At 38.8% G+C, this 12,995-nt stretch overlaps 1 protein-coding gene and 1 pseudogene across 1 annotated transcript in view; one reads left to right on the plus strand and one right to left on the minus strand.

Annotated features, from left to right (window-relative positions):
* On the minus strand, positions 1-1,244 carry LOC144365116 (tubulin beta-2 chain pseudogene; annotated as a pseudogene).
* Positions 1,245-9,946: 8,702 nt separating this feature from the next.
* Positions 9,947-12,995, plus strand: part of Diaph3 (diaphanous related formin 3) — a 455,034-nt gene continuing 451,985 nt past the window's right edge. Inside the window, exon 1 of the mRNA XM_005338141.4 lies at positions 9,947-10,327. Within this exon, the coding sequence (XP_005338198.1) occupies positions 10,148-10,327 (180 nt within the window). The 5' untranslated portion in view covers positions 9,947-10,147. The remainder of the gene's footprint in view (positions 10,328-12,995) is intronic.

A 12,995-nucleotide genomic window follows, 5' to 3' on the forward strand; every position in this document is an offset into this window, starting at 1 on the left:
TTAAGCCTCCTCCTCAAATTCTCCTTATACCTTGGTGTGGTATCCTGGTACTGTGGGTACCCAGACACCAGACTGTTCATGTTGCTTTCAGGATTGGTGGACTCCATCTGGTCCATGTCCTCACTTGTTGAGACATGAGTCTTGAGCAGAACATGGCCATAAACTGCTCCAAGGTGTGTTTGAGCAGCTATTAGACGGCTGTGCTATTGCAGAGAAGGTGGTCTACCTCACGAAGTCACTTGACAGGATGTTGCACGTGGTGGTCTGTAGGTTATGGGTGATCCACTCCACGAAGTAGCTGGTGTTCTTGTTCTGCATGTTGAGTTTCTGCTTTTCCACCTCCTTCATGGTCATGTGGCCTTGGAAGATGGTGACCTCTGACAAGTAATGGCCCTGGTGGGGTCACAGGTGGCCACCACGTTCTTGGTGTGGAACATCTCCTGGGTGAGCTCGGGCACCATCAAGGCACATGATGCTCTGGCTGATCAGGGGTGAGAAGCCATGTGAGGGAAGGGCAGCATGAAAATGGCCAGCTGGTGCAGATATGCTTCAGCTGGTCTGGGAAGCTTATGTAGGTGGTGATACCATTCATGACACTAGGATGTTGAGGTTGCTGTGGGGGTGATGAGCTTCATGGTATGGAAGCAGATGTCCTACAGAACCTCAGTGTCAATGCAGAAGGTTTCATCTGTGTTTTCTACCACCTGGTAGACAGAGAGAGTGGTATTGTTGGGCTCCATTATTGCATATGGCCCTTTGGGAGAGGGCATGATGCTGAAAGTGTCCATGATGTGGTCTGAATACCTCTCTCATATCTTGCTGATGAGCAGAGTGCCCATGCCTGACCTGGTGCAGCCCCCCAGAGAGTGAGTCAGTGGGAAACTCTGGAAATAGTCACGGCTTTCTGACTCTTTCCTCACAACATTCAGAATGGAATTCCACCAGCTCAGCTCCTCCTGTATAGCGGTCTTTGTTGAGTTATTCCCTGCCCTACTCTGCCAAACTCGATGTTGTCTGGCCTGAAGAACTGTCTGAAGGTTCCCAACCTCACCTAGTCCATTGTGCCTGACTTCAGGTCCACCAGGATGGCCAAGGTACATATTTGTTGCCAGTTGCTTTTTGTGTGCATTGTTTCTCTCCATCTGCAAGTCACTGTCTCCATGGTAACTGCCGATGGGGTCAATGTCACACTCATCACTGATGGCCTCCTAAAACTTGGCACGCCTGGTTGTGCATGATTTCATGCATGTATGGAATTTGGAGTGGATGTGCTTGGTATGGACCACAGGACTCAGTTTAGCCGAGCTAATTTTTTTTTCGATTTATTTCAAATATTGGTGTGTGATCTGGTAGTGATATCTAATACTTTCAACTAAACCTTAGTTAAGTGTCTCACACAAATAGGAATATTTCTGTTCCCTTTAAAATGGTTCCATCATCTACAAACACGGGCAGATTAATTTTCTAATCAGAACATTCTGGGAAACTATTAAGCATGACATTAAACCATGTTATACTAATTACATTCCCCATGAAGAATTTCTATCTGAACTTACAGCTTAAGACCCTGGAGAAAACTTATCAGAGCACAAATTGCTTAACTGTATTTAAGAAGAATCACATATCCATATAATAATTTTGCTTTTTATACATACCTTAAATCAACTATGTTTTCCATGGTGATTCATTATAATGGCAAGATCTTCTTGACCTTGTTAAACAGAGTTTTTTTTTTAAGGTGTTAAAAATCCTGTGTGAGAATATAATATGGCAAAGCAAGTTCTTAGCACTATCATGAAAATTAATATTTGCTTCTTATTAGACTACTTACACTGAAGAAAGAAAAAGATATAACTAAACAAAAGTAACTGTGATATATCAAAAGGGAAAAAATATTTTAGAGTTTACAGGCCATAAAATCTCTTTTGCAAATCTCTTCTGCTGTTGTAGAACAAAAGTACCTATAGACAGTATGTAAAAGAATAGGTGTAACTATGTTCCAGTAGCATGCTCTCCTCCCTACCCCTCCCTCACCCTCCCTCTCTCTCTCTTTCTCTCTCTCTTTTGCGCGCGCGCGCGTACACACACACACACACACACACACACACACACACACACACAAATAGTGGCAGATCAAAACCACTTCACACCCATTAGGGTGGCCAGATTAAAAAGGTCACATAATAATTGTTGATGAGTGGTGGGACTGCAAATTGGTGTAACCAATCTGTAAAGCAGTATGGAGATTCCTTAGAAAATTTGTAATGGAACCACCATTTGACTCAGAGATCCCACTCCTCGGTCTATACCCAAAAGAGTACACTATAACAACGCAGCCACATCAATGTTTATAGCAGCTCGATTCACAATAGCTAAACTGTGGAACCAATCTAGATGCCCTTCAATAGGTGAATGGATAAAGAAACTGTGGTATATATACACAATGAAATATTACTCAGCATTAAGAGAACAAAATTATGGCATTTGCCGGTAAATGAATAGAGTTGGAGGATATCATGCTAAGCAAAGTAAGCCAATCCCAAATACCAAAGCCTGAATGTTCTCTCTGATACTTGGATACTGATCCATAATGGGGCGGGGGGGGGGCATGGGAAAAATGGAGGAACTGTGATTGGGCAAAGGGGAGGGTGAGGAAGGGGAGCAGGAAAGATCGTGTAATGAGATGAACATCATTACCTTAGGTACATATGTGACTGCACATATGGTGCAACGCTATATCATGTACAACCAGAGAAATGAAAAGTTGTGCTGCAGTTGTGTACAATAAATCAAAATGTGTTCTGCTGTCATATATACCTAATTAGAATGAATACATAAATTTTAAAAAATAAAAAAATTGTTGATGAGGATGTGGCAAAATTGGGACCCTCATGCACTGCTGGTGGTGATATAAAATAGGGCAGTCACTTTGGAAACATCTGGTAGCTCTTCAAACATAGGGTTCCCTATAGTCTATCCCAGGAGTTCTCCAGTGCATTAAAGATTTTCTCTTTAGATCAAACCTGAGTAGGCCTTCTTTGAGTCCTTTTTGACTAAGCCAGACTTTGGGCTTACCTCTTTGTAGAATCCAGTTTGAGCAATAATTCTGCTCATCCTGCTAAATCAGTTCATCCCCTACCTGGGTTATCTGACTTGATACCCTGTTACTCTGGCCTGCCTTCAGCAAGAATTGTGTTTGATTGGTTCAGCAAGAATTCCCCTTGCCCCTTTCTTTAATACTGAGCTACACCCCCTGCTTTTTTAATTTTTTATTTTGGGACAGTATCTTGCCAAGTTGCTGAGACTAGCCTCCAACTTTTGATCCCCCCATTTCAGCCGTAAACTGCTGGGACTACAGGCATGCACCATTGTGCCTGGCTATACACAAACATTTGTAAGTAACATTATTTGTAATAGTCAGAAGATGGAAACACTCAAATATCTATCAATGGATGAATAAGTAATCAAAATGGATGTGATATATCCATCCATAAAGTGATATATTATTTGGCAAAATCTGGAGAAAGCTTTGGTTGTGACATCTGTAGGTATTACTGAACTCCAGTGGATAAGGCTTGGAAAGCTACCAAGTATTCCATAATGCACAGGACAATCTCCCATGCCAAAGCCCCAAATGTCAATGATGCTGAAATGCTGATGTAGGCACATACTCTGACTATGTCAGTGATCATTTTTGTGTATAAAACTAATTTCTTTCTCATACAACCTTATACTGTAAAGCAAAGGCAATTTTAGTCAATACAGACCAGCCTGGGGAAGAGTATAGAAGGTGTCATGCCCCAAATGTGATAGTATAAGCAATGCTGTTATATCCTGCCATTGAGGATCTGAAGTGAAGGTGCAAAATCAATGCTATTGGCCAAATAATTGATCCAATATAAAATGGCATAGGATTTGTGTGTAGTGAGGTATATTTCCACTGTGGCAAAATAATGATAAATGTGGTGAAGTTAAATCAATTAAGCTATAAACTAGATTTGTAATTAAATGGGTTTTGTTTAATTCACTTTTTGGAAAGCATGCATGACAAAGAACTGAATTTCCAGTTAAAGTGAAAGTAGAAGAGGGATGAAGTGACTTTAACGTTGGTGCTCTTTCTTCATACTATTGTAAGAGAAAAGAAAGAGCTGTGAGAATAGGATTAAAGAAAGTGGAAAGGAAAGAAAGAGGAAAGAGTTGATTTTGTTACTTGAATTTAAAACAAAATAAAACTTAAGGTTATCCTAAGAGGACATAATTTCATATCTCCACATATGGACTATGAGTCCATGCTAATAAACCAAAAATTTGTGGAGGAGAAGCAAGAGTTAAGGGAGCTGTCTCTGACATTGCTATTTTACTGCTAGTCTGTATATTTCATTGGAAATTTAATATAAAATGTTTCCAACAAATAGAATACTACAGAATATAATAAAATACACACCAATTTACTCACCTCTGGGATTAAATATGCTTTAACATTTTACTAGACTTTTACTTCATATTTTTTCTTTCAATAAATAAAACATGACATGTATTTTAGCTATAAAATTTCAGCTTTAATTTTTTCCCCTTTTTCCTTTCCACAGTGCAAGTAGGTGAAGATGTTATGTATATTTCTCTTGTCTTTTTGCAATGTTATTACATGTATACATACAAGCATATGTATTACATATATGTATATACATATGAATATACATAGTATACATATGTAATGTTTGATCATGCTGTTTATATTTTGTAACTTGATTTTTCTTTTTCTTTTTTGAGATTTATTTATGAATTATTTGTTTATTTATTGATTGATTGTACTCGGAATTGAACCCAGGAGTGCTTAACCACTGAGCCACATCCACTTTTTTCTATTTTATTAGAGACAGGATCTCTCTGAGTTGCTGAAGCTGGCTTTGAACTCACAATCCTCCTGCCTTAGCCTCCAGGCTGTGTGCCATAAGGTCCAGCTTAAATTTATCCATATCATGTTGTTTTCCTGATGGACAACATCTTGCAGAAATTATGCGTTATTTATACACTAGTTATTTTAAATATATTGTTAGATTCCATTGTATTATTAACCTCCATATATTTTATTCTTGCTTTGACTACAGGGCAGTTTGATATATATATATATATATATATATATATATATATATATATATATATATTTATTGTGGGTATTAAACCAAATAGTGAGTTACCATTGCTTTACATCCCCAACCCTCTGTCTACTTGCAATCCTCCTGCCTCAGCATCCCAAGTAACTGGGTTTCCAGACATGTGCCAACTGTGCCAGGCATACAGAAATTCTTTTGAGTGTATCTTTGGGAAACATCTAGAATTGCTGGGTCATAGGTATAGGTTTCTTTACTTTTATTAGTATTACCAAGTTGTTTGTTGTCTAAAGTGAGTGAATCAGTTTTGCATTTCTACTATCTATGTAGGAATTCATGTATCCTTACAGTTTGACCAAAACTTGATGACATGGGACTTTGTAATATTTGTCAATTGAGTGTAGGTAAAATGGTAGCTTATTTTTTCTACAATTGATTAGGGATGTTGCATTCCTTTTCTCAATTTTTCAGGACTTTCTCCTATGGTCATTTAGAGTGAATGGATGTTGAGACTGGACAGACGTGATAAAGAAGAGTATTCCTGGATACCAAGCTTTTCCAGGTCTGCCTTTCATTTCCTTCAATTTTGTCTCAGTGCAACTCTGTCTATACAAGTATAGCTTCCAAAATTGTTAATTCCATGGAGTGAATCATGTCCTTGTTGTTTGGTAATCAGAATGAAATGTAGTGCATACTGTTGTGAGCTTTAAATAACACGTGAAATATGCTTTCAAAATATAAAACATACAGAAATATTATTTTCACTGGTTCACTGAAGTTGCAAGGATCTTCTATGACAAAAACAGAGTGCTCTATGTAAACATGAATATCAATTATTAGCTCTGTTTATTTATATTTAGTGCCTTTTATGTGCCAAAGATACCACAAATGGAAAGCATCGTCTTTGACATTAGGGAACTAGTTTGATACTTACAGCTGGTCTCAGTGTTTTTAAAGGCAGGCTTGAAACTCAGACCTAGGTCATGTTGTTTTCCTGATGGACAACATCTTGCAGAACACCAATGTCAGACAAGTCATCATGATGAAATGAGACAAAACAAGAACACTTCCCCTATTTTTTTTCTAAGTAGAGACAAAGAATGTTCTGTGTGCATATAACAAAGCATTATTATTTAATAAAGACATAGAAGCCATTATGATTAAGCTTAGTTTTTTTTTATTTCTTAAACTTTATTTGGAGATAATTGTTGATGCACATGCAGTAGTAAGAAATAATCAAAGAAATTTTCTGTATACTTTACCAGGTTCACCAATGGCAACATCTTAAAAAATTATAGTACAAAACAACATATTAATAAGTTTTTTAATATAGAAAAGAAGAAAATTTATTCTGTACTTAAGATTTGTGTTGTAAAATGAGCTCTTAACCCTTCCATTTATTCCTTTAAGAATTAGGTAATTTCTCAGTGTGCTGGCACATGCCAGTAATCCCAGTGTTTTGGGAGGCTGAGGCAAAACGATAGTGAGATCAAAGCCAGCCTCAGCAACTTAGCAAGGCCTGAGTAACTCAGAGAGACCCTGTCTCTGAATAAAATATTTAAAAAAGGGCTGGGGATGTGGGTCAGTGGTTAAGCACTCATGGGTTCAATCTCTGGTACCAAAAAAAAAAAAAATTAGGTAATTTTTTCAGTCTAAATAATTCATAAGAGACAGGCACAGTTGTGCACACTTGTAGTCCCAGCTGCTTGGAAGGCAGAAGCAGGAGGAATCCCTTGAGCCTAGAAGTTCAAGGTCAGCTTAGGTAACACAGGAAGACTCGTGTTTATAATTAATAAGTTAAAAATAATATTTTTATAGTATCCATAATATTTTATAGGCAATTTTCTATTAAATACAGTATCACAGTTTTAATATTATAGTGTTAATTGACAGAAATAACATATAAAACCAGAGTATAGTAACTCTTCATATTTTTACAAGTATCTCTTTTAGGCATCTCAAACCTAGCATGTTTAAAATTAGATTTTTAGCAAGTGTCTCTTTTGGGCATTTCAAATTTAGCATATTTAAACTTGGATATTTTGCCTTCTGTCCTAAGTCAGTTTTGATCACATTTAAATAAAAAAAAAAACACCTGCATTTTATTTCTTAGAGCAGTTTTAAGTCCACAGTAACACTGAACAGGAATTAGAGACAGTCCCCAGATCCACCTGTATCCACCCCCAACATGAATACATACCCTCCCCAATTAATATCCTGCATCAGAGGGATGCATTTATTACAAATGAATAACCTACATTGACATGTCAATATCATCCAAAGTCCTGTTTAAATTAAGGTTCATTTTTGATGTTGTCCTTCCTTCCTTTTTTCCTCCCTTCCTCTCTTCCTTCCTTTCTCCCTTTCACCCTTTCTCTGTTTTTCCCTTTCTTCCTGCGTTTTGGGTTAAAAGCTCCTATAGTTGATTCCAGCAGAACAGACCAAACTGGGGTACTCATATTCAAACCAAATTTTGAAATGGGCTAGTTCTTGAATAAAAATTAAGAGATTCATAGCAACTAATGAGAAGGAACCAGTTTACCTGAGATGGCATGCTAAGAAAGTTTCCTCCATTTTTACCCTATAAAGAATATGGAAATGATCAGTTAGCCTTTTGTTCTTCATTTTCACTTTCTTCCAAAACAGACAAAATCTTTTGTTCAGTTTATTGGAACACTCATTTTAATGGATACAATGAGGTGTTGGTCTTATTCTAGAATTGTAAAAATAGGCCAATAAGATCTTTAAACTAATATTGTTATTTTGTCTTTTGATACCAAGTAGCTCCTCTCCTTGATAGGAATAATTGCTTTGGTTGTGAGTTATACCGTTAGCCTTGCTCTTTAGCCTGACATGGTGCTTTGAGTGTCCAGTATTAAATTCCAGTAAAGTACCCACCTTTTTTGTTTTTGGTTTACCCACCTTGTTGGGAAGCCCGCTGTCTGCTTTCTTGGTTTAACGCCATGGAGCAGTCAGGAAAGCGACCTTCTCTATCCCACCATCTTGAAACCACACTGACATGGTGCTAGATAAGATTTAAGATACCCACTCATTGAACTGTTCCCACTTCCTGATGGCACTTAATGCAGAGCAGTCCTCCCTACTTTATTCTTTGGAGTCTTCCCCAAATCACCTAATCAAAGCACAAATTCTATTAGTGCTTTCTAGCACCCTCTAACTGAGAAAAAATCATAATTTTTCATAGTGCATGTTCTTGCTCTCTGTAATAAGCCCAAACTTTTCCAACTTCAGTTATTTCTCCTGCTAGTCTTTGGCTGGAGGATACTAAAGCTCTAAGAACTTTATATATGCTATCTCACTTAAATCTGAGAGCACCACTATTTGGGAAGTATGACCATTATTATCTCCCTTATATAGATGGAGAATGAAAGAAAGTCAAGCATTATTTCCAACATCATATAGGTAGTAAATGTCTAGAATAAAACTTGCTTCTTGGTCTGTCATCAAAACGAAAAGAACTACTTCTAGTTCAAACCATCTTGCTGTTCTCTTGAAAGTTTCCCTAAAGATTAAGTGAACTTTGAGAACAGAGTTGGCTACAGAGCGTTTGATAGAGTAAAAACAAACATTAAAAAAAATGCCCAAATTAACTAAACAAAAATCCTGAAACGAAAAATCTGTGAAGATTTATTTGGAACCAAGGCCTGTTTTTCTGAACCTCTATGCTAATCTCTCTTGAGTACCTGGAATTGTTTCTTGTGCCAAAATTAGTAATACATGTTTACTGGTCCATACCACTTTCATATATTCAGAAGATGGATATTATAAGGAAATAGTTCAAAGGAAAAGATGGCTTTTAAAGAAAGGAAAAAGTACACTAATACATGAGAAAACTGTGCTAACTTCCTATCTTGACTGTCATAATACACAAAATCTTCTGCATAGTTTCAGTTCAAGGGCATTTATTATATGCTGACAAATTTGCTTCAACTTCATGCTTTTGACCACTCTTGGCCTTCCACCTCCCTGAAATGCCTTTTAACTGAATGCCCCACCACCTATGCATCCCTCCCAGATCTGGAGTAGATCTTCAGGTTTAACCTATTAAAGACCTAAGTATTCAGTTCTGTGAATATTTCAATGAAATTGATACAGGTGCATTAAAATAAGTTGGAACTCATCATCGAGTGCTCATATATTATCATATTATTATTAACCAATATTATATTTATTTTAACATACTTAAATTGTTATAATTATTACACATTATATTACATTTTATATAATTATATATTACATACTATATACTCTATTTAGGTTTTTATAGTGTCCCATGTCTGGGACGGTGGGACAAAATTTCTCTCTCCTCTGTGTTCTCAATAAATTAGAGAACTACTATAACCGTTATTTGTGTAAAGGTTTGTGTCCAATCAGGCTAATTTTTGGTGGCGCCCTCTCCTAACCCAGAGCCAACAGGCATTATTTAGGCACTGTGCGGGCGCTAAGTGTGTCCAGCATACATTCTTTCCCAGAGTGTCCAGCACTTTTCTGTGGCCAACCCACGGAAGCCTCCGGAGACATGTAAGAGGCTAGTAAATAATTTTGCATTCCATCAGTGTTCCAAAGGCACACAGTCAGTTTCGATCGCCTTCCAGTTTGGCGAGAAGCGGTTTCTCCAAATTCCAAGAAGAGGAAAGTGACTTTCTCATGGGTTCTGCCTGGGGTCTACAAATCCGAACTCATTCTGTGCCTTTAAGTTGCACAGCGAGGACTGCTGGAGGAGTAGAGTAGCGGAATAGACAGGCAGAACAGCCAATCACCTTATGACAGTCCCGGAAGGGGCGGGGTTATGACGTGTAATTGAACCAGCGGCGCGGGATTGGCGAATCTAAGGCGGACCCTAGGTGGCGGGAGATTTCGGATGTGTTGGCCCGGGCCTGTGCTGTAGCGGTTGGGCTGGGCTGGGTCAACGGCGTGGGCGGCGGAACCGGGAAGGCGAACCCACCCTGATCCTTGATCCCCGACTGTGCTTGGTGAAGGATTGCCTTCTCTTGGTCCGGGTGCTGTGGGGAAAGATGGAGCGGCACCGGCCGCGGCTGCACCACCCAGCCTATGGCTCCGCCGCCGGGGCCCCCTATCCCTCCTCCGCCTTGCTCCGCAGCTGCCGGGAGAGCAAGATTCAGCGCAAGAAAGGCCCCCAACACCCTCCGTTGCCTCGCGGGCCAGAGGAACCTGGGGAGAAACGCCCCAAATTTGTAAGTATCGCCTACTGCTGGGATGCGGCTGCTCTCGCCTCACCCAGGTGATGTGAACCGGTCCTCGAATCCTTGGAGCCCATTAAATTTAGACGTGGCTGACAGCCAGGTTGGGCACACCGAGACTGGGGACTAAATTTTGTTCTAAATATCTAGAGCTGCTAATCTTCATAGATCGACCACGATGGGTCCAATTCTATTAGGATAATTGTACAAATGCACTGATTGTTGTGCTGGCCCACATTTCTTAAGGCCGACCTGTAAAGCAGTTCAAATGTGTATGTGTTGACGTCATCTACGTGAACATTGCATTTTTAAAAAAATCGAACTTCTCTCTTTTCCTTAGAGTAAGAGGGTATAAGACAGAAAGTGAACTTTTAGGTGATAGTATTTATTTTTCTGCTTAATTTTTAATTCAATAAGAGCTTTTTAAGGTAGATGCATTTTTCCAAGTTGAAACAGCCCATTTTAAAACTTGGCGGGTCATGTAGTCACTGCTAAAGAATGTTTGGTTTGGAAAGAAGTCTAAGTATTTGAAACTTGCTCTTCTGATTTGCTTTACTTACTCACTTCAACACTCAAGGGAACTGTCATGATTAGCACCTTGAAAGTTTTGTCTTAGCTAGTGAAAGACTATTGATTCATTTGGTTGTGTGTGTGTGTGTAAGTAACTCCTAGAAGCTTGATAGATGTGAGTCGGGCCCAACCAAATTGAAATGTAATATTAACCTCTTCATTGACTTAAGAGTAGTGAAAAATATTTTTTAATATAGTGATAGCACAGCATTTGCGATTTGTAGACAAGTAAAACTTGAGTAATTTGCCTCATGATTCACAAATTAAGGGAATAGTGGCTTGTGAACCAGTTGCTCAATATGACATTTAGTTAAATATAGAAAAAAATCATTAAAAATAATAGTTGAGGGGCTAGAGTCTGGCATACCAGTAGAGTGTGGGGCACTGGGTTAGATTCTCTGCACCACATATAAATAAGTAAATAAAATAAAGGTCCATCAACAACTAAAAAATATTTAAAAAAATAAGGAAGAGTTGAGCCTTCCCTTAGACACAGCCCTGTAATCCTAGCTCCTATGGAGGCTGAAGAAGGCGAATCACCAGTTCTAGGCCAGCCTGGGCAATTTAGCAGGACTATGTCTCAAAATAAAAAGGGTTGGGGATGTAGTTCAGTGGAAGATTGCTTGCCCATCATGTTCATGGTCCTGTGTTCAATCTTCATTCCTACAAACCAAAATCAACTGAGCATGGCTATGAGATACATCAGCATACTGAAAATGAGGAACAATAGGAATTAATTATACTAAATTAAGTATCAAAATGACCAAGCCTGTACTTGATCATTGTTTTCTTGACAGATTTGAAGAATAGGAGAGAGTTAATTTGGTGGTGAAAGATTCAATATGAGAAAAATCCACTGGAATAATGACTTCCTTTTATAATCTACTCCTGGGTTAATAATTTCATTCTAGCTTGGCATGGTGGCACATGCCTATCTCAGTGCTTGGGAGACTGAGGCAGGAGTTTCCCAAGTTCAAAGTGAACCTCAACAATTTGGCAAGGTCCCAAGCAATTTAGGGAGATCCTGTCTCAGAAAGATAAAAAGGGATGGGGATGTCACTTAGTGGTTAAGGGCCCCTGGATTCAATCCCTGATTTAAAAAAAAAAAAAAAAATCGTTCTGTTTTGTCTTGACTCCAGTGGTTCATATGGAACATGGGAGTTATTATTTTCCCTAATTCCCAGCAAAGAGGTTGTGAAAACAGAACCCAAATCAATATTTCTGTTTAGTGTCATCAAAGTCTATATCCTGTGATTTGGGTTCTAGTTTCTATGTTTTTCATTGCTTAGGTGTGCCATATTTCCTTTTGCATCACACCATTTGTTAAAAGCGTGATGGAATGACATCTAAAATCTAATATGAAAGGAAAGTGACCACAACACTTGGAGCGACCAGTAGATTTTTATTGCAGCAGTGCAACAGAGGAGAAAAGAGAGAGAGAAAGAGAGAGTGTGCGCGCAAGAGAGACAGAGCAAGAACAAGAGAGAGCAAGAGCAAGAGAGAGAGAGAGGCCTGGAGGAAGGGAGTTTTTATAGCCCAAATCTAATGGGGTCTCTGGGTCTGCAAGCTGCCTGCTTGGCACACAAGGGGGTTAAGTGTTCAGCCTTGAGCGGCAGGTTGAGTGTTCAGTCTTGATCAGGGGGGCGAAGCATTCAGCCTTGAGTGGGGGCTTAGGCCTTTGGGCTTGAAGCAAACAGGTGATAAAGAACCAGACCTAGGGTTTGAGTGGCCAGGTAACTCTGCAGCTAACTTTGTTTGGCATGCCCTGCAGACAACTTATTCAGCCTGTCCTGCACCTTTACTTTTTTGCTCTAAAATGAATAAACATATCAAAAATACTGTGTGGATGGGATTTGATTTGAATTGTGATTTCATATTTAGAAGTAATTTGTACTCATGTGATCTTTGAAATTCCATCATCAGTTGTGATCACCACATTAGATCTACTTCCTTTTCAATTCTGCCTGAGTGGTCCCCCTTTTTTTAGACCCCCCTCCCTTAAAACATTTTACTTGTCTGTTACTAGTCTTTATATAATTGTTCTGGTATGTGCAGTCTTTGGCTTGGTCTCATGGTGGCTAGCTCCTGTTGA

The sequence above is a fragment of the Ictidomys tridecemlineatus genome, chromosome 6, assembly GCF_052094955.1.
Source record: "Ictidomys tridecemlineatus isolate mIctTri1 chromosome 6, mIctTri1.hap1, whole genome shotgun sequence".
NCBI lineage: Eukaryota > Metazoa > Chordata > Mammalia > Rodentia > Sciuridae > Ictidomys > Ictidomys tridecemlineatus.